Genomic DNA, 23,149 nt, shown 5'->3' with positions numbered 1-23,149 from the left:
ACCTTTATACAAGCCCCACCTAAATCACATCTAAAGGGGAATACCAACATTCACTAGGGTTAGTGACTTGAATAGCTGTAGACTTTTGAAGGAGAAAGATTTTCAGAAGCTTTCCTTCTCTTCTCCTATGCTTTGTAGTAAACTCATAATTTACTGTTTTGAATTCCATGTGTGGGATTTTCCAAAGCACTGGAGTGAGTTTAGGAGCACACAAAAATCAACAGGCTTGTGTACTTAAGTGATTTGGGAACACATTTGAAAATTCCAACATGCGGGACAATTCTTGGTCGGTTTGAAGTCAATGGGAATTTTGTTATTGACTTCACATAGGATCAGGATTTGGCCCTTTATATAAAGAGACAAGTTAAAATTAATGACAATTATTGTGATTAACATTCATTGTGCCTTATGATCGAGATTTTAAAAACCAGGATGGAACACAATCCATGAAAAAATGTTAATACTCAGCAATTTTCTGAAGGTTACTTTACCCAAATCTGTGGCATTGTCTTCAGCTTGTATAGAATGCAATGGTTTGCCTCTTGAAGGAAATGAGCAGCCAAGAGCACATACCATCAACCCTCCATGCTCTGCATTGGTCTCTGTTAAATTTATAAAAGCATAAATATTCTAAATTTCAGCTGAGGGATTGCCTCTCTTCCTTTATCCTGTCACAGCAACTATCTACTGGTAATCTAGATTTGAGAATTCCACAAAGAGTGGCAGATAATTCCCAGTAGAGCACCCATATTTCTGAAACTCATCCCTTCCAGCAGTTTGCTGGAACCCAGGCCTGGAAAGCATCCAGCAGCAATACAGGACCTATTTAGCCACACTTTTACTTAACTACTAGTACCCGCTCTCCATTAGTAAACTAAGGGCGTGGCTACACTTATAAATTTGCAGTGCTGCAGCAGGGTGTGAAAACACACCCTCTCCAGCGCTGCAAATTGCAGCGCTGTAAAGCGCCAGTGTGGTCAAAGCCACAGCGCTGGGAGCCGCGCTCCCAGCGCTGTCCATTATTCCCCACAGGGAGGTGGAGTACAGACAGCGCTGGGAGAGCTCTCTCCCAGCGCTGGCGCTTTGACTACACTTAGCGCTTCAAAGTGCTGCCGCGGCAGCACTTTGAAGCGCTAAGTGTAGCCACAGCCTAAGGATGTTTCAGGTTTTTTGCAAACTTTACCTGAAAGCAGTGCATAATAAGTCAAATTAAAAACTTTCCCTGAAAAGTAATTTTTATAAGTTTCCCAAAATGTGGAATATTTAATAAAATTACTCTCACTACACTTACACCTCTACCTTGATATAATGCTGTCCTCGGGAGTAAAAAAATCTTACCGAGTTATAGGTGAAACCGCGTTATGTCGAACTTGCTTTGACCCACTGGAGTGCGCACCCCCACTCTCCCCCCAGAGCACTGCTTTACTGCGCTATATCCGAATTCGTGTTAGGTCAGGTTGCATTATATTAGGGTAGAGGTGTCCTACCTTATGTTTCACTTAGTCTGCTCTATGATAGAGACAAACAATCTACACGGTCATCTCAAATATGGTCTTGTATCTGTTCTGTGAATTCCTTGGCACCTGTGGATCTATTCCTCCCACTGCTAAATGATGAAGTTGCCCAAACTTTAAGCATTGCTGCACTGTATATTATTAATTATAATATATTAAATTGATATTCTGGTGCAATCCTCCTCTCCATCTTTTCTCAGAACCAAACTTGGTCTTTTCTTAAGGGGGCTGGGAGTTAAAACCAGCTATAATGAAGATATTTCACTAACTGTTAAGGCCCTACTTGAATCGCAGGATGATCTTCAAATAATTATGGCTGAGTTGCAGACAAGATATGGAAAATCGCGGAAAAGTAATAATGGACCTTTAATAGTGCTAATTTGGAAGAGCCAGAGTAGTAAACTTAAAAGAAAAATTTGCTGGAACGATATAAATATTGAAGTATTATTTTATGCCTTTTTTTTTTAAACACACAACCAGCCATTTTTCTGCAACTATCTCTACCCTGATACAACGCGACCCGATATAACATGAATTCGAATATAATGCGGTAAAGCAGTGCTCCGAGGAGGGGGGGCAGTCTGCGCACTCTGGCAGATCAAAGCAAGTTCAATATAATGCAGTTTCACCTATAACGTGGTAAGATTTTTTGGCTCCCACGGATAGCACTATATCAGGGAAGAGGTGTACATTACATTCACTAACCAAAATCAATAAAAAAGTGACCGGTACAATATAAAATTCAGAAGTCTAAAAAAGTCTCAACACAACTGCTATAGAAATCAAGTCCGTCACTTTAGCCTTTTACATTTTACAGGCATTGAATGTTAATACAATTAATACTGTAGGATCCACAATATTGCCAAGTAGAGCCTTACTAACTGTTAATTTGCTTACTGGTTGTACTGTAGTTATATAGCTCAGGAGGGGAAGCCCCTGTTGAAACAGCAGTGTAGATGATAAAGTCTTCTAAGAAAGAGGCGCTTAAGATTATTTTTGACAGGGTTGAAGGGGAAGGGATGAAGAGCATTATTAATGCACCCTCCCCTATCATTAGAATTCCAGACTTGGGGGAGCAGAAGGTAACTTAGCTGGGAACAGGATTCCTTCTATCAAGGAAGGCAATCTTCAAACAGGTCTTTGCTAAGTCTCTGGAGAGAGAATACCTTGAAGTTCCATTAGTTCCTCTCTTTTGCAGATTAAAAAGTAGGAGCTGCCCTAGCACACCCATTCAAGAGAGAGACGTGAGCTCTCTGATGGATAGAAGGAGCAGCCATCAGCTCAGAGAGCTGGAAGGTAAGTATGGGAGAGGATGGAAAGCGGCTAGTGGATGCAACCCATTTCCTTTCCCCTCAGGGTATGCACCTTCCTGCCCCAGAAGGGAGTCCAAGACAACAGTTATTCCTTTCTTCAGGTGTGTGGTCAGGGTAGGAACAAAGTGGGTCCTGCTGCTGTTACAGGGAGATCACGGATGGTGGAAGCTCCTCTATCCATCCCTCCGACAGGCATGGCCATTGATTTGAGGTGTGGAATGGAAGGTTAAGCCCTATTTGGTTAGGAACCATGCTGATTCTTTGACAGGAGTGGTGGTGGTGGTGGTGGATCCCAATCCCACCATTGAACTCTTCTGCAGAAGAAAGGTGTTGGGGGGGGGGAGGGGAAGGGAGGAAGGGAAGAGGGGGCACAGAAGAAGTGGAAGCCTAGTGAAGAAACCATGCAACAGATCTCTCTATACCCTTTTAATATTCAGATACTAGCTCCCTCTCCCATCTTATCAGTAGGGGACAATACCATGTGCTTGAAACCAGGATGTAAAGAGGTATTTAGTGAAACTTAAAATGGAGGACTTTATTTTTTTTAACAATAAATTTAAAGGCCAATTCCTTCCCCTACCCCACCTCTTTCCTTTCCATTAAAACAAAAACAAAAAAATTCATCCTGCACATTACCATCCTTGTCTTCTCTAGAAAGAACATATCCACACTAAGCACTCACTCAAAATATAATTCCCTAAGCCAAAGTAGTCAATTTAAAAAGATACTGTGCACATGACACACATGTTGGCAGTGCACATTTGCCTACAGTGACATGGCAAAAAGTGTGCTTTAACTCCAACTTGAGAAAGTATCTTTAGGGGTGAGTGAATAGTCTAGTTCCTTTGCCCTTTCAATTGTTGGCTGCTCTGCTATGACTGCAAACACAAGTGCCAGTTATATAGGTACTCTAAACTTGCTCACTATTGTAAGTAACTGCCTAATAGGTGATGCTGGACTGAGTCCAACTCATTTCACATAGGCTATAGAACAGCCATCAGATGGCAGTATGCTACCTCTGACCTGGTGGATTTGAAACAGTAGCCTAGGGATGAAGTCTGATTACCAGTCAACTAGGTTAGAGGCTCTCCCAACTTTTTCTACAACACAGACCATGTTACTAGAGAGACAGACTTGTGGACCATATTTACTCCCATTTGTGATTGTGTGGACAATCTCTCCTACTACTCATCATAAAGTCAACTTCCCATTTGGACACACAAAAATCCATGTAGCAGTACCTTATACAGAAATTATTAATAAAATAACGTATTTTTAGTCATCTTTCAATGTGATTTAGTGGCTGGGAGCCAAGGACAGCCAGCATTACGTGACCAGCAAGTGCTCTCCAGACAGCAGTGTAGGAACCACTGTCTCAGGTCATACAGTCCCCCCCGCCCCCCAACTCCCTAGATTTTTAAAAAAAATCAATTACAATAATTATGGAACTAACAATATAAAAGTTAAAAAACCACCACCACACATTTGTTGTCAACATGTAATGCCCTGGGTTTATTTTGTGAGAGTTCTGTCACAATTTTTCCAGGTGGGATTAAAAACTTTAAGGATAATGTTTGCCATTGGAGTGGGCATTCAGACTTCGGTACTGACAAAGCACTAGTAGTAGTCTGTTAAGTACCATTCTCTTCACAGAAGAGAGGTCAAATGTTTCCAAAGGAAGGCACCCGATAGTTGTGGTTCTGGCCTTGCAGCCTTCTGGAGAATCTTAAAAGGAAAAAAGCTGGCTGTTTTTAGAAACTGGAATGATGATACACGTACAGCAATTACTGCATTCTTCTCCCTTATATCCTTTTTCTTAAGAACAAGTAAAGAATGAAGTCTTATTGACAATTACATAAAAAAAAAAAACCAAAAAAAAACACAGTGTGTTCAAAAAGGGCAAGACAACATAAAAACTCCAGTTGTAAGGACTCCATTTGCATACTTAACACTTTTGGGTGTGCAAGGAAATGGGACTACAGAGGGGACTATTTGTAGAGCAGCAACATAACCTTAGTGCTTTAAGTACCAGGAAACACCCACTTGTTTGTGGGCTTGCCAGGATGGGAGAACTCAGACTTCATTTTTAGCTTGTTACTTGTCTTATGATATTAGACTAGGAAGATCCCCATTAAATAGTACATTCCCCATTTTTTAAACTGATGCCTTTTTAAAAAAATTCTGTATGTATGTCACCATTTTTCACATGATACACAGAAAACTCAGGGACCCAGAGGGGAACCAAGTTATGTTATACCATTTACAAAATACCAAGGAGTCCACAGCTACCTAACACATTTACTACAGCACAGGAACCAATGAAGGTACAGTGTACAAAAAACTGTAAACACGGCACAATAAATAGATAAAACAGCAGGTTCCGCACCATGCACATGATGTGATGACACTTTTCATCTCTATACAATCTCACATCTCACACTCTTACTTTGTTGCAATTTGTTTCCCTCCCACCCCCCCCCACCCCAAGTGCAAAGCATCACAAATGAACAGTTCTGTATTCAAGTAACATATATACAGGGTATTACAAATATGCAGTACTGTACAGATAATTGCTGTATTCTTAATTTACAGATGTTGATTCTTTCCTATTAACAGTAAGAAAAGAAAATCCAAAGCATGAGAGATGTGCATTGCTGTCAAGTCCCCACAGCTGCCATGGAAACGCAATGTGCGGCATTCCATCATCCCTTGCATTCAAAATGCTACTGATGCATAGCACCTAAACAAGTTCCCAAGGCTGCAGTTCCATTCCTATGGAAACTACGTCACCTCCATTGCTACTGTATTGTCCACTATATTGTTCAGTGCTGGCTTTTCTGTTTCATGGTTTTCCCTGTTAAAAATAAAAACCAATTTTTAACATGCAAGTGGGACAGAATAGCCGATTTACTATTCCAGAGACTTCCATTCATCAACACTGTAATTTAGTACTTTTAAGGTAAAATATTTATCCAAATACAGAAAAAAATAAATTTCATCACAACATTTATATATTAAATAATCAATTAAACTGTTTGCCAAGCACCCTTGGATGATCTGAGAATTTTAACTAGGGCTGTCAAGCAATTAAAACAATCACACGATTAATCACACTGTTAAACAATAGAATACCATGTATTTATATATTTGTGAATGTCTTCTACATTTTCAAATATATTAATTTGAATTACAACGGAATGCCAAGTGTACAGTGCTCACTTCATATCTATTTGATTACAAATATTTTGCACTGTAAAAAACAAAAGAAATTGTATTTTTCAATTCACCTAATACTAGTACTGTAGTCCAATCTCTTAATCGTGACAGTTGAACTTACAAATGTAGTATTATGTAAAAAAAAAAAACTGAACTCAAAAATAAAACAATGTAAAACTTTAGAGACTATGAGTCCACTCAGTCCTACTTAAGCCAATCGCTTAGACAAACAAATTTGACTAAAATTTTCAGGAGATACTGCTGCCTACTTATTTACAATGTCAAATGAAAGTGAGAATAGGCATTTCCATGGCACTTTTGTAGCTGGCATTGCAAGATATTTATGTGCCAGATATGCTAAACATTCACGTGTCCCTCCATGCTTTGGCCACCATTCCAGAGGACATGTTTCCATGCTGATGATGCTTGTTAAAAAAAAAAAAAGCATTAATTAAATTTGTGACTGAACTCCTTGGGGGAGAGTTGTATGTCTCCTGTTCTGCTTTACCCACAGTCTGCCATATATTTCATGTTATAGCAGTCTCGGATGATGACCCAGCACATGTTCGTTTTAAGAACAGTTTCACAGCAGATTTGACAAAATGCAAAGAAGGTACCAACGTGAGATTTCTAAAGATAGCTAGAGCACTTGACCCAAGGTTTAAGAATCTGAAGTGCCGTCCAAAACCTGAGAGGGACGAAGCGTGGAGCATGTTTTCAGAAGTCTTGAAAGAGCAACAGTCCGATGCGGAAACTACAGAATCCGAACCACCAAAAAAGAAAATAAACCTTCTGCTGGTGGCATCTGACTTGGGATGAAAATGAACATGCATCGATCCGCTCTGCTTTGGAGTGTTATTGAGCAAAACCTGTCATCAGCACAGATGCATGTCCTCTTGAATGGTGGTTGAAACAGGAAGGGGCATATGAATGTTTAGCATATGTGGCACATAAATACCTTGCAACGCTGGCTACAAAAGTGCCATGGAAATGCCCATTCTCACTTTCGGGTGACATTGTAAATAAGAAGTAGGCAGCAGTACCTCCTGTAAATGTAAACAAACTTGTTTGTCTTAGCGATTGGCTAAACAAGAAGTAGAACTGAGTGGACTTTTAGGCTCTAAAGTTTTACATGATTTTGTTTGAGTGCAGTTATGTAACAAACAAACAAAAAATCTACATTTTTAAGTTACACTTTCATGATAAAGAGATTGCACTACAGAACTGGTATGAGATGAATTGAAAAATGATAAACAAAAGCAATAGTAGAAAACCAAATATTTAATAAATTTCAATTGTTATCCTATTGTTTAATAGTGCTATTAATCGTGACTAATTTTTCTAATTGTGATTTTTTGAGTTAATCATGTGAGTTAACTGCAATTAATCGATGGTCCTAGTTTTAACATAAAATCTGAAAGTTTTTTTCTCCCAACTGAAGTGCAGTATATCATATTGTCACAATTATATCACACGTAGAAAAAAAATAGGTCACCACCAAAACTCAATATATATTGTTATAGGACTTTTTACCTAAATATTTAAGACTGAAAGCATGAGACATAAATAAGAGCCTAATTTCCAGTTTAAAATCTGATAATTTTATTACAAAATTATTTAAAAAAAATTCACAATTCACAAATTCTGCATTACACAGAATTTCAGGTATTCCCTGAAAGCTTTACTAATGTTCTAACTGTAAAAAGATCTTTGGATGACCATTGATCCAGATTCCCTAGGGTCATTCATCTATTGGCAGTATCACTTCTTTTAAAGGAGTATGATAAGAAGGTTCTTCCCTTTTATGAGGCAGTAATTTGACTTTCAAATGGATAAACAAGCCTGGTTTTACATTGCATTTAGTGGAGATGAATTTTTCCCTTTATTGGTACCGTCTGGTAGAGCAGCTTTGGGTTAACATTCTGGGTTTCTGAGCTAACAATGTCATTGTGGAAAACCAGAAAATAAAAAACTAAGAAAATTCAGACACATACAGGACTTACCTTGGTACTGCATCCACAGAGGATGAAGCTGGAACCTTGGGCACCTGACAGTTTGCTGCTGCAGCCAGCTTTAAGGCAGATGATGGAACAGCACTTAAAGTCCTAGGTATACGTCGTGTGGAAATAGAGTTTACAGTGGCAACTGATGAGGGTACAGTTAATCGAATGTTGTTCCCAATCAGGACCTGAGCTGTTGCAGAGTTGGCACTGTGGGAACTCGAAGTCTGTGTTATATTTGAAGGCGGTAACAAGGTTGAACCTGCTGCTGACGATGAACTTGTATGTACAAGTGCTGTAGGTGTAGTACTACTGAGGTGTAAGCCCTTGTATACTCCTGCAGAAGAACGAGATTTTTTTTTTTTTTAAAGAAAATCTGAGACTCCAAACAGGGGTTTCACATACCAACTATGAAAGCAAAATACAATCAGAATGAATTTAGATTTGTATAGCTCTATACCTGAGGCCTGAAGGATGCCATTCACCCCAATTCCAAGCACCACATCATCCTTCATTTTGAATCCCATCAATTGTTCAGATGTTACCAAAGCTGAAGCAGCAAATTGAGCACTAACAGAATCCAATGTCTTGGAAACAAAACCCTAAGAAGAAAGGTGGCAAATAAATGTGATCAAGCTTCAAAAGGTCAGCACACTTCCTATTTTTATGCTTCAACTAGTAATGCACAAACCAGTGCAGATAAAGAAAGAACTGATCCTCAACCTTCCCTCAAACCAATCTTCTGACGTTTGGTAAAGTTAGATAAATAATTAAATGCAGTATTCCCCATGTACTTACAATTCCAGTACTAAAACATGCACAAGTATTTCAAATGCACAATACACTGTCCTTCCATAGCATTTCTAACAAGATTTCCAAACCAATCTGGAAGATTCAAGGAGGTTCAGATGTCCAACAGTAACTTCTGAACTTTTTTGTTTGTCCATTGACACTTTAAATGTTACATATTTAGCTGTTACATATTTTCACAGCTAAATACAGGACATGTTTATACATTGTTATTAAAACATAACAATCTGGCCTCAGAACATACAGTCATACATACAGTCTCAACAGGACAACAACATGGCTGAAATTCTTTGCAATATGTATTCCCGAGTCTGTGTATTTCATTTAATTGATTCACTCATCTTTTTGGTTTTTGTTAAGAGGGAGCAGAGGCAATGCCTGCCACACTCACCTGCAGTGTCCCTTCTAAACACTTTACAGAATGGCTATGATGTAGATTCAGGCGAAAGCCACTTTCCTGTTGGTTAGTTTCAAGGTTCTATGGCAACAGTTGACAATTAGAGATGAACCCTGGTGGGAAACAATGAGGGATAAATCATAGCACAGACAAATCCCTCACCTGTGAAGTGTTGGCAGAGGAATTACTATTTGCTTGCTGTTGATGAATTTGTGCAAACTGCTGTTGCTGCATTAGTGCCAGTTGCTGTTGATGTTGCTGGTATTGTTCGGCTGTAAATGCTGAACAAAATATAAAATGAGAAAATACTATATCAAAATACGTATATGTTGTATATATACACATCCTTTAGAATCCTAAAACAAAAACGTTTCAACACACCACAGCAAATTCCTAAGAACCTTGTTGCATCTTCATGGCAACAGACTATGATCCTTCTAGAGGTTTTGTCCAAACTAAGTTTTCCCCATTGAGCACATTTGTGGTGAAGTATTACACCTTCCACATTTACCTTACAATATTTGAGTGAAGAAATCTCATTTAACTGACTTTAAGGGAGTAAGCCCAGATTGGCACAAACCACCACTCAGATAAGATTGATCTGCAAAGATTGTGTTTTAGTGTAGTAGGTTAAGACCAACTTTCATATGTGCAGATTTGGGGCATTACCTTGTGGGATGTTGAGCATTCTGAACTTCCATGGACTCCAATGGGAGTTAAGGTGCTCACCACCTCACAGGTGAAGGCTCTCAGGTTTAATATTTAATTGAAAATACAAAAATGAATTTGATGGTTACCAATGAAGACCGTTTTACCACATTATGATCTCTCAACATAAACTTCATTGTTCCCACCACCCTCTGTTTTGTACAGACTAATATACCTTCTATACTCGTATTTAAAAAATAAATAAAAAATCATGCACACTGTCAACGGAGAATTTCATAGAAGCTATTTTCTTCCATAAAGGAGCTCTTAAGGAGTGATCCATTAGTCATAACATGTGTAAATGTCAAATAATTTTCCCCAGTTAACCCACCTGGGAAAAAAATCCAATCAATAAGAATGGAGTTGTTTATGTTGATTTACAGAAGGATGTCTGAGGAAAGACACTGTATTATACTAATTTGTCTATGGAGAGATCAGTTCTAAAAAACAAAAAATAAAATTCATTTTGAATCCCCAAAATGGTTTGTACAGTTTTAATGAAGAAAATCTCTATTGTCAATTTAAAAGTGGGATGATGGTGCAGATTGAATCCATTATAGAGTCAGCCTAGACCACACCATGTGAATTTTCTCAAATTAAAATTTCAGGTGCCCAAATTTCTGTGTATGTTCTCAAAACAAATAGTGTGAACATTCTTATGCAACAATTTCCAATGCTTTCTAGAGTTACGACCGTTACCAAATGGAAGGTATCCAACTTTCTACACGTCAACACAGGACTTAAATGCTTGTTTATGAAATACAGTATCTTGGCCAACGCTTTTAACCTTTGTTCCCAACTGCAGAAAATCTGTACTCCTATCAGACTACATGCATCTAATGTTTCCAGAAAAAATAAAAAAGACTAAAATGGTTTTAATCTTTGCTGAATGGTAGATGATAGAATAGTTAATCAAATGGCTCATGATGACTTGAAAACAGAAAACAAACGAGTTAATCCATAAGAAGTTTCTAAAGATCATATGTCTTCAGCCTATACTCAACTATGAGTTTCTCGGAAATATTTGCATCATTCGCAGCTACAATTAAGATCTTGCACATGATAAATCTCTCCTGATTATGTATTGAAAGAGCACCAAATTATCACATAATCTATTTTAGGGTTTTATAATGCTGCCCATCACTGTAGTATTTGAGAGTCTGTATCTAGCAGCTGAACACAGTAAAATGGAATAAGATTTCAAACAAGTTAGAAGCTCTTCCGATAGAGTTCTTTCGTGAATAGGCATACAGTGGTTGTTTATATATAGCCATGTGTAATACACTGCATCACCTTCCAACTTAATATTTCTTTTAAAAATATGGCAAATTGAATTGAGATTTGTCTTGAAGATTTGAAAAAAAAATCAAACATTTACCGCGTTAGTAGGTATTTCATTTATATAATTTTTTTATTAGTTAATTATAACTAGTTGGTGCTATATTACAGTGTTTTGAAATTAAGAGTTTAAAGTATCCATACAAATAATGGCTAGGAAAGTTAAGATTTTACAATTTATATGATTTTTCTTCCTGTTCATTCTTAGTCATTTGGTTAAAGGACTTTGCGCTCTAAAAGTAACAAGTTTGTAAATGCAGCAAAGAATCCTGTGGCACCTTATAGACTAACAGACGTTTTGCAGCATGAGCTTTCGTGGGTGAATACCCACTTCGTCGGATGCACTTCTTGCACGAAAGCTCATGCTGCAAAACGTCTGTTAGTCTATAAGGTGCCACAGGATTCTTTGCTGCTTTTACAGATCCAGACTAACACGGCTACCCCTCTGAAGTTTGTAAATGTATTGCTTAAGAAATGAATCTAAATGAGTTACTAAAAATAAGAGAAATACATAGTTTAAGATTCCAATTGATAAACAATACCAACATAAAGCTACATATATATTTTAAACAAAAGTTTATCTAAAGTTATGGCACCCTTTTATCTTCCAAAACCTGAATTCAGGATTTTACATTTCAGCTACCTATGATATCAGCCATTTGCTAGGGAAGCAGAGTGCCAACTAATTAGTTTACAAATTATATTTTAAAACCATATTATACAGTCTTTTCATTTATAAATTAAAAGCCATGTTAGGGGGACACATTCAGTTCTGGGCCCCCGCCCCACAATTACCCCCAACTTCTTGTATCATTGATTACATCAGAAAAAAATCCAGTTAGTCATTAATACTTTGGTCAATTTGATTTGCATATAGTTACTTTCAAATTCCTTAAACATTCTCTTTTGCAACAAGAAAATATTGTAATAGCATGGAAGCAATAAAAACACTATCCATCAAAGTTTTAACGCTACATTGTGGGCCTACATTTTGGGCTTAAAAAAAAGTTAATATTATAAGTTAACTGAAGTTTACATTTCTGTTTAACAAAGTTAAAAAAAAATTTAACATCCTTGTCTTGTTACTGCTGCACAAAAGCATTGAGTTGTGGTCATTGTTGATAGTAATATTTGACAGAGATATTAATTTGGTACTTTTTGAAGGATATATTTAGATTTACAAATGAATGTAGTTTCCAAATAGCTTTTCAATGAATTATTGCAGTCCATACAAGAATTACCTCTCCAGCCATTATCAAAATAATTGCAGCAACCATTTAAAAAGGCAAGTGAAAAGAAAAAACTGATTTGCACCCACAGCATTTTAAATCATTTAGGCTCAAATTTTCAAAAAAAAAAAAAAAAAAAGAGGCCTAAGGAAGCATTGAAATTCAATGTTAGTTAGCTGCCTGACTCCCTTAGGCATATTTGAAAATCCTAGCATAAGCAGTATAAACACCTGTTAGCTTTTTTCCTATAACTTCTGGACACTGAGATTATACCCAAAGCATTGACAAGTGACAGTTTTTTTCTAGTGGTTAAAGAACCAGACAGTTAAGGGCTCCAAGTATTATTTCCAGCTCTGCCAAAGATTTGGTGTGTGATCTTGGGCTATTCACATCCTCATTATTCTCAGTTACATCCATTTTGCAGACAGGAGGAAACACCTCTCTTATAGGGTTATTGCTCAGAGTCAAAGTTCGCAAACTGCTTAAACACCCTCTGATGGAAAAACTGTTACAGGAATGTAAAAATATTTTTCACCCCCATAGCATGTGTCAAAATGCTACTTTCACATAACAAAAGGTCCAATATACAGGCCATAATCTGTATTTGTTTTAAATCTTGTAGTCACAGAAGCTAACTTTTAGTCTGAGCTATCTATGGAAAAGCCCTACATACATTGATGACATAACCAACCAGGAATGCTGATAATATGCTCTGTCCAAACCCAATGGAGACTGATTTCTCTGTGAAGGGGTCTGCATTAAAGAAAAACATCTTAGTTGGCTAAAACAAATCAGATTTATTCTGCTCATTTGCAGTCCTCCTAATCTGCTTCCTAATTCTCCTCCCGTACTGAGTACAGAGCAGAATTCTCTTGTAGGTCACTAGGCCAACACTGTTTAACTCTACTAGTAAGACATTGTGGTGAGACAGAAGATTTTGGGAACTGTTTTTTCCTCATGTAACGCACACACACGCTCCTCCACCCAAAAAACCTTGTAAGTGTCCTTACTTTACAAAGAAAGCATCTCAATATGCAACCTAATCTTCAGTATCCTTGATTTTCAGTGCATCTGTACAAATCTGATTGGGATTGTGCAAGGCTCTCCTGTGAAATTATGGGTCTTCATGGCAAAGCTGCTCAGCATTGTAAAGTCAAAGAGAGGGTCTAACGTCTTGAAGTTCAGATCAAGAATTAAACAGTTTCACTATTTTTTCATAAGCGCAAATTTCTCCAACAGCTTTTCTAACAGAATATCACATTTGAGAAAAAAATTCTGTTCACCTCTATGAAAAGCCATTTAGTACTAATATTTGTGGATTGGTAGCAAGTAGCTGCCACAAACAGGCTAACTATAAGGATTGCAGAGAGAATCCTTTTTGCTTTCATGTACCACATATGTTTTTCTTGCTTGTAAAGTCAAACCAAGTTTGTTGTGTAAACATGAAAACTTGCATCCCAGAATATTGAATGTCAATAAGATCCAGGTAACGAAGGGAAATTCTAAACTTGTTGAAATGGGTAATCAGTTTAAAAAACAAATTATAAGAGGATACTTTCTAATTTTTTTTTTTATTGCTCTGCAGACTTCTGGAACTTTTATTACTTCTCAGCTCTTATTCCATAAATGAAATCATACATGCTTGAAAATCTGTCAGATAGACAAGATGGGTGATCACCTTCAACTGGTAAAGCTTCTTATTTCTAGCTCCTACTTCTACCATTCAATTTTTAGTAATAAAATTGTGAAGTGCGGCTCTTAAACATCAATGCTCACAGAAGCACTTTCTTGTGACAATTTCACTAGAAATTGCAAGTTTTCATATGTGGTACAATCGGACAGATGAGAAGAGCCCAAATCTTTCATCTGTACATATCTGTCTTAGATATAGATTTGTTTCAATATTTCAGTCAAAGGAGCAAGAAAGGAAATACTAATGCAGATTACATTTTTAATTCTCAGATCACACAGTGCCTGTTTTTTCAGGTACTAACAAAGACCAAACATCAAGTCTAGCTATTAAGATCAACTATATCTGAAACCATGTCAGAAGAATTGTGCTACACCGTGTGCATTTCCCCAACATAAGCTAGGAAGCCTAGCTAGAAATTGAAGTAGAACAATGATACCCAAGAGAAATGTAAGTGCACCGTAAAAGCACAAAATTGTCAACTTTGAAATTAAAAACTCATTGTAAAAATAAAATATTTTTGTTGACAGTTACAGTTTCTTCAGATCAACCACATTAGGGTTGTGAAAATTTCCATCAGAGATCATTCTGGTTCCAGACTTCTGAGGCTTCTTTAAAACTGAGAGTATTCTAAGAATGTTGAACTCTAGGATGAATGAACATACTAGCTAGAAATTAAAGAGGCATGTGAATTTTTAAAAATTCTTACTCAAGTTATGATATAGAGTAATGTACTACTAGTAAGTTGATAACTTTTTAGCACTAAGTTTAAGTCAGACTTCCATAAGGCACCAACTTTCTAGGATTACTTAGGGCTGTAGGTTTGGAGGCTGGCAGTTCAGTAGCATCTGAACTCTTTCATATTTCCTAGCAAAACCCAATACAGTAAGTTCAGAATAATATCTCAAATCTTAGTAACCATTGTTTGATACATTAAAAATGAAAAGTAAATCAAAGCATTAAGATTTAGGGCCTGATCCAAAGTCTACTGAAGTCCATGGAAAGACTCCAAACTGCCTTGAATGGGCTTTGAATTTGGACCTTAAAAAGAATGACTGTATAACATCTAACGGGGCATACCGCAACCAATTTCAATTCTCTTTTTCCCCCAATTTTTTTCTCTATGCAACAAATTGTTAGTATTTCTTCCGAGACATTGCATTTATGACTAACAGCATAACAGTCTACACATTTATTAAAAGATGAATTTACCCAAGAAACTGGATCTCAAGTTGGTTATCTGAAAAAAAAGAAGTCTGATAATTCAAAGGTTTGCTTCTGTGGTTATATATAAGTTAGCCACAAGAACTCTTTCCACAGTAGTGTTTGCAGCACAATGGATGAACTGAAGCAGAGTTAAAAATCAGCAAGTATCCTGGCAAACTATTTCTTATGCTACTTGACAGTTTACTAGTTCAGATTGTAATGTTACAGGTTAGTCAGTTCACCCATAATTTGAGTTACGGTCAGGCATTTTGCCTTATGGAATTGTCCCACGCTGTCCAATAAAAGGGATATTGTCTCTATCCACTTTGTACACTTCCTATATGCTACCTATACATGTCATTTCTTCAGCATTTTAGTAATTAAGAAATGTATAGTGCTATTGGTTTTCCATAAACAGGAAATAAGCACAGAGGTTTGCCTCTTTGAAAAAAATCACAGTATGGACAGGTACTTTAATGGTAAGGAACTGAAGATTTGAATTGATAACCAATTCTGAAACAATGACAACTCAATACATTTCTAATATCCTCTTGGTCATAGGTGCAATCTTGTGTGATAGCTCAAACTTTTTGGACAGGCAATAGTTGACGCAGTAGGCATGCATTTTTCCAAAATATTTAAAGAACATATTGATTTTACCTATCAACTTTACAGATGTGAATTTCTCTATAGTTTTTTTTTTTTTGGCTCAGTAGTTAAAGTCATCCCATTAAACTAGTATCTTGTAACTGTACAGTCTAGCTTGATGTGCCTTGTTTTACATACTACTTCATACATACAAACTCTTGTACTGTAAATATTGTTTTTGTTGCAAATCTGAATAGGAAAATGAAGATTACTTACCTGTAAGTGGAGCTTCTTCGATATGTATGGTCCCTATCTGTATTCTACAGATGGGATACGCATGTGCACTGTGCACCTGAGTCAGGAATTTCGTGCAAGCAGTGTGTATTGGCCTGCACATGTGCCATAGCTCTCCTTGTGTTCCCAACTGAGGGCAGTGCAGGCCAATGCCTCTGCAATTTTCCATTCTTACCTCAGAGTAACCAATCCGCAGCAGAGGGGATGGAGAACAGGTAGTAGAATACAGATAAGGAACACACATCTTTAAGAACCTCCAGTTATAGGTAACTAACCTCCATTTCTTCTTCATGTGATGGTCCCCTATGTGTATTCCACATGTGGGAGATTAACAAGCTGGTGGTGGGTGTGAGGATGCAGAAGTGATAGCTGACTGTAGAACTGCTGTCCCCATGGCTATATCAGCAGTGGACTACTGTACAAGGGCATAAGGTCTGGTGAAGGTACGGAAAGAGCTCCAAGTAGCTGCTCCACATATCTAGTATGGGTACATTTCTCAGAGATGCAGCTGAAGTAGTCTGCTCCCTGGTGGAATGAGCCTTTACACCTTCTGGGGGTGGGGGATGCCAGTTGGTCGGTAGCAAAAGGATAATACAATCCAAGATCCATTTTTAAAGTCTGCGCTGATATAGGTTGATATCATGATCGCTCTGGAAACAAATAGGTTTAGGTGTCTAATGATCTTTGTTCTTTGCAGATAAAAGGCCAAAGCCCTCCAGATGTCCAGAGAATACAGTCTTCTCTCCTCTTCCAAGGCATGTGGTTTTAGCAACAACAACAAAAAAAAAAAAATACAGGTACATGGATGACCTGACATATAAAACTCAAACTATCTTGGGTATGAATTCGGGGTGGGGGCATAGCAAGACCATTTCTTTACAGAAGAAAGTATATGGAGGGCCTGCCAATAAGTGCTCCCAGTTCTCTGACTCTTCTGGCCGACGTTATAACAAATCAGAAAGGCCACCTTCATGGACAGATGGTCACCGTGCAGGTGGCTAGCGGCTCCAAGAGAAACTTAGTAAGAGACAACAGACCAAAATTGAGGTCTGATTGAGGTTTGAACTTCACCATTGGTAGAAAGGATCTGCGAATCCCCTTCAAAAAATTCTAGTTGTGACAGTGTGCCTGGAGATCATACTGGAGATCTACTGGAGCATTGAAAGCACAGATAGCTGCTAAATGTACCCACAGGGAACCAAACACATGACCTGAAGACTTAAGGGTAAGGAGATTCTTTAAGATATCAGGGATTCTGGTGGAGTTTGGAGACAAAAATGCATTGCAAAAATCTTTTGTACTTTGGTTAAAGATGAATTGCACCCTCTTGGAACATGAGCATTCTATCACCGATGCCCATCCAAATATCAGGCTCCGAGCTGGAGCAGCCTTGAATTGGGGTATGTGATTTTGCCTCTGTGTTGCATTAGAAAGTCCAGTAATGTGGGGCTGTTTATGTGTGGCCGTACTAAGAGCTTTAATAGATCGATGAATCAGAATGGTCTTGGCCAGCTGGGTGTGATGAGGATGACTCATGCTCTGTCTTGGTGGATATTCCATAGAATGGCAGGCAATCCTTCCACAATATAAGGAGGGCATCTCCCAAAGAGTCTTTGTCTAGTGCTGCTCTGGAGCAGAACCAAGGCAACTTCCTGTTTGCCTGTGAGGTGTAAAGGTCCCAGGCTGGCATTTTCCATGACCAAAGACATAGTAGAAAAACAAATCGTGAATCTCCCATTCTTGATTTGTGGACAAATATCTGCTTAGTCTGCTAGGGAATTTTGCGCCCCTGGTAAGTACGCTGCTAATAGGGTTAAAGTGATGTTTGATGCACCAATTCCAGAAACTGACTGCCTCTACACACAGATTTTGTTCCCCCTTGCTTGCTTATATAAAATACTGTTATCTTGTCCAACATTATCTGACTATGTTTGGTTTGGATGGATGGGAGAAAGGCTTTGCAGGCCTGACAGAACGCCCTGAGTTCCTATAAGTTGATGTGCATTCTGGACTCCCGGGGTCTAGACACCCTGTGCCATGTGATCATCCATGTGCACACCCCAACCCAAGAGGGAGGCATTGGTAACTATGGTTGCCTCAGGTGTTGGTGTGAGGAACAGCATTCCAAACTGAACCTTTTCCGGTTTTGTCCTCCACACAGAAAGAGCCTAATATCTTGGATGGAATTGTGACCTTGTAGTTTATAGTGCCCTTCGCTGGTGAATACACCAAGAAAAGGCAGGCTTATAAGCACTGTAGATGTAATCTGGTGAATGGTGTCACATGTGTGCTTGAAGTCAAGTGGCCAAGGAGTGAAAGGCAACTTCCAACTGAAGTCCTAGGCCTGATGATGACTTTGTGCATGAGTGCTCATGCCCTGAAACCTTTCAAGAGGTCGATATGCTGTTGCTGTAGTTGAGCCTAACAATGCCCCTATGAAATCTATGTACCTGGGGAGGGATTTTTGTGATTGATGCAAACACTCAGGGAAGATAAAAGGCTGAGCAAAACACTGGTTGCCCTGTGGAACTCCTCAATGGGAGTGGCCTGCAAGAAGCCAGTTGCTGAGGTATGGGAAGACTGCAAATCGTTCTCTTCTCATCCAAGCAGTCACCACTGAAAAATCCTTTGCAAAGACCCCGGGATGCAGTGACCAGACCAGAGGGGGATTAATCTGAATTGGTAGTGGTCTTGGTGGAAGAACCACCTCCTGTGGGCTGGATGGATATCAATATGAAAATATGCATCTTTCACGCTGAGAGCCACAAAACCATGTGCTTTCCTCTCTTGGGTAAATTCATTTTTTAATAAATTTGTAAGCAGTGCTGAGCCTCCTGAATTTCCTTCAGCTGGATTTGTATCTTTGCAGCAACTATCCTAAGCAATACCAAGAGCTCCAATGGGGCTGGTTGTGTATGGCTGGGTGATGGCAAATAAGACTCTTGCACCATTCCTGGGTGCCTGGGGTAGGGCTCCCACAGTCCCTAATGTTGCCAATAGGATGGATCCACCAGCAGAGGGACCCCTTGGCATCAGGTACCACCTGTCTCTTGGCTAATCGTATTTGGCTGGAGGTCAGAACCCTGACCTTCTATGACTTGTCTGGGGCTGCCTTTCTTTGGTGCTGCAGATACTCTGACTCATCAGAAGAGAAGGCCACATCCCTAAGCAGCAGTAGGACCAATGGCTGCGCTTCAAAGCTGGTGGGTAGAATGGGAGAATGACTATCTCCTTGTGATAACAATGTCTTGGAATATAGACAGGAGCAGTGAATGCAGACAGGGGACACCAAAGATGTCTTCCGGGGAGACCATCCCCGAGTACAAGGAGAGTCCATTGGCAGAGCTGCTCTGGTCGCTGTCTGGGGCCACATTGCTATCAGTGCTGCCTTGGTTCCTGAAGTGGATTGAAGCACCAGGAGGAGTCTATCTTGTGTCTTCACCACTGCAGCTGGTGTTGGAATCAAAGGATCCGTACCCTTGCGTACCTCCTATTCTTGTCAAGATTTAGTCAACCTAAGACCTTTGCACCTGTGCACACTGGCTCTCTTAACTTTGACAGGGTCAGGGAAGAGATCCCTTCTTTTTGGGACAGACACATACATAGATGACTTATGTCTATGAGAGTGCCCCTTATTCTCCTGTGAAGCCTTCTCTTTAGGCTTAACAGACTTAGCATCCGCTCCTGAGCTCGTGCTCAGAGAAGTGCTGCCCACTTGTTGAGCCTGATGTATGGGCAGTGTGTCTGTCTCTCCCAGCCCTGGATCTGACAAGGTCTTCGTTATGACTCTCAATTTCTGACCCTCATGAGTTCGGGGGAAGGAGGGGAAAAGAGAAAAAGAGCAGCAGATGCTGCAGTTGGCAGAAATGTGAGCCTCAATAAGGAAGTACAGGCAACACTGATGTTTGTTGCTCACAGAAAAGGAGTACGGGCAGGAAACAGTTTTTGAATCCCAGGACCCTGGATATTATCCCAGACTTCTTGGGGGGGGGGGGGGGGGAAATGCTGTTTAACGACTAAAAATTAACTATACATAATTCTTACAAGAATGATGCTGCAAAAAGGAGCTGAGGAAACAGGAGATTCCTACTCCAATCATGCTGTGGTAAGAAGGAACTGGATAGGGATCAGCCTGCACTGCCCTTTATGCCCTTGGTTGGGAGAACGAGGAGAGCTATGGTGCATGTATGGGCCAACACACATTTCTTTCAAGAAATTCTGGAGTCAGGTGCATGGTGCACATATGTATCCCATGTGTGGAACACACACAAGGATCATCACTCAAAGAACCATTGCCTTTTTTGAGGAACTTTTGGAACTAGATGAGACTGAAACACTAGAAAAAGGTACTACAGAAAATAATCCTACATTGGCATGAAAATAGACTGGATGATATATTAGGTCTTTTCAATCTCTAAACTTCTATGACACTATGTACCATTGGGTTAAAGATTGTTATACTGTGGACAGGTGATTTAGCTTAGGACTCCTGATAAAATGATGGAGAATCATGTGGCTATAATCTCAATGAGTTGTATTAATGTTTACTCCCTTTTCCAGATTAAAAAAAACCAACCTCTGATTCGAGTACATCTGTGTCTATGAAATGAAATCAGACTAAGTAAATTTTTACATGTATTATTCCTATGACAAGTGTTAAAAGTTAACTGTGATAAAAATATGAATCTAAATTCCATACTGATTTTTAAGTATTGAATGTTTACTATAAAAGTAATTTACAACAATGAACACATTTGATAGTGTTAATACACTGAACACTTACTCACAGATTTAGTTTTTTCTAAACTTAAGGTATAGCCAACATAATTAAAGTCTTTATCTAAGAGAGAAACTGTCTCATCTGTATTTTAAGAGTCACCTCTACAATCTATTTAAAAAAGTAAATATAGCTGTTAACCTTGAACTCCAAATTTGTAACCAGTTCACTTTAAATATGATCTGAAAAACCCATAAACATTCAATTTCTATTCACAGGCTACCTGCCAACAGTCCCTTTGTATCTTATCCTAAGTAGCTAGAAACTTTCCCAGTATCTTTAGTGCAATTCCTCCTCCTGGCATTAACAAACTTATACTGCACCTGCTCTTTCCTACTGCCCTGCTTCTCTTTCAGATCACTGTAACTGCTTCAGGCAACTGGAAGAAGAGAGAGAAGGCAGCCACCAGAAGCCTCATATCAGAGGCTCTAGTCTAACCAGTAGTAATTTCAGCCCCAATCCATCTTCCAGCAAGGGATGGAGTAGATGGTAAAAGAAGGAAATACCAGGATGACGGGCAGGGATAGAACAGAAAGAACGGGGGGCGGGGGGAGGAGAAGAGAGAGAGAGAGAAAGAAAACACTAGGAGGAGGTGGTGGCCTGCTTTGCATGCACTCTTTGAAGATACTGCAAGGGGGTACAGGATTAACAGAGTGACAAGGTGTAGAATACGGAGGCAGGAGGGAACAGAAAAACAATGAAAGGCAGGATAAAACCTATTTTCTTGAGTAAGCATCCAAACTTTTGGAGTTCATCACTGGTTGTGTGCATTTTTGAAAATACTGGAAATAGGATTTTACCTGGTTTCACATGTATTTTTTCAAAGTTATGCTGTTGGGTTGAAACAAACACCTGATTAAATATGGCAAAGAATGGGATTTAGTAAGGGTTTTTTTTGCTCTTAGTTTAGTAGGATATTTTAACAACAAACCTGAAAACTTTGTTTTGAGGCCCTGATGAATTAATATTAAAGAATATAAAAACAAAAGTTCACTGGAATGTGTGCGTGAGTGCCTGCCTTCCTCTGCATCCCCACCAGCAACTGGGGAACTGTCCCAGGATAAAAAGTTTTAATATTGGCTACACTATATACTCTGCTGAATAGAATTTTTAGATAAGTGATCTCTAAATATTTCTTCATGACGCATTTTGGTGGTTCTTTTAATACCTCTCCCAAAAAGATTCTGGGTGCTGTCTCTGTCCTAAAGGGAGAAAAAAAGGTTATGTATTTAATTATCAGCACTCTATGCTCATTGGTTATCTCCTAGCAATGGAAAATGTAAAAGAATCAGTGTAGTTGCCTGACCATCTGTAACCTCTGATGCAACTGACTGTGAGCTTTTGTTGACTTAGACAGTGAACTTTAGCAGGAGTGGATAGTAAAGCCGGTCTTGGAGATGCCAAATGATGATTTTAGGAGTAATTACTATTTCACAGGGAGCAGATTTCACAAGCTCATCAGCAACTCTTGGCTTTCTGTGTTCTTTCAGATGCAGTTAGTGCCGACTGATCAATAAAGCTAGTGAGCGAAACATATTGGAGTTTATAGTTATTTGAGTAATTGCCTCTTCTCTACATCTGCCATATACTGCTGCAACAAATCAACATCAGCAGCTAGGGAGCTTGCCAACAGTTTTCTGATTTAAAACATCAGGGGGCTGACAGTCAAACGTTTACAGTGACTGGTCCTCAGTTCTGGAATTCATTTCCTACAGTAGTTCTACGGAGTTGGCCTTGTATCATGTCAGTAAACTATTTCACTGGCTTTTACCCATGCATGGGGGAAAAAAATATGCAAATATTTTTATTTCATTTTTTAAAGAAGAAAGGTAGTGTCTTGACTTTTTTCAAAAAATCTGTTGTATTAAAGTGTATATGCATACTAGTATTGTAATATTTTATTAAATATAAAATCAACCTTTTGTCTTCCCATAGATATCCAACAGGCAGGGTGGTAGAAAATTTGGAGTTTAAGGTTTTATGCTTTCTTAGGCAATCTTATTTTTTAATATGGTCAACGGTCTTTTTTATATTAACTAAAAACCCTGTACATAAGTGGACTTCATACA

The 23,149-nt window shown here is 38.7% G+C and overlaps 1 protein-coding gene across 10 annotated transcripts in view; it reads right to left on the bottom strand.

Moving 5' to 3' along the window:
- Positions 1-5,308: 5,308 nt before the first annotated feature.
- EPC1 (enhancer of polycomb homolog 1) overlaps positions 5,309-23,149 on the bottom strand; it is a 102,376-nt gene continuing 84,535 nt past the window's right edge. For 3 of the 10 annotated variants that reach the window (XM_039522277.1, XM_039522278.1, XM_039522273.1), the window contains exons 11-15: positions 9,413-9,531; positions 9,245-9,331; positions 8,504-8,645; positions 8,047-8,380; positions 5,309-5,681 (exon numbers count right to left, since the gene is read on the bottom strand). In XM_039522277.1, coding sequence (XP_039378211.1) covers positions 5,609-5,681; positions 8,047-8,380; positions 8,504-8,645; positions 9,245-9,331; positions 9,413-9,531 — 755 coding nt within the window. In that variant the 3' untranslated portion in view covers positions 5,309-5,608. Of the gene's footprint in view, positions 5,682-8,046; positions 8,381-8,503; positions 8,646-9,244; positions 9,364-9,412; positions 9,532-12,708; positions 13,279-15,427; positions 15,456-23,149 lie in introns of those variants that run through there. The other 7 variants (XM_039522274.1, XM_039522275.1, XM_039522279.1 and 4 more) reach the window with 7 other exon arrangements.

The sequence above is a fragment of the Mauremys reevesii genome, linkage group 2, assembly GCF_016161935.1.
Source record: "Mauremys reevesii isolate NIE-2019 linkage group 2, ASM1616193v1, whole genome shotgun sequence".
Classification (NCBI taxonomy): domain Eukaryota; kingdom Metazoa; phylum Chordata; order Testudines; family Geoemydidae; genus Mauremys; species Mauremys reevesii.
The sequence above is the reverse complement of the archived record's forward strand: the minus strand, read 5'-3'. Positions and strand labels throughout refer to the sequence as shown.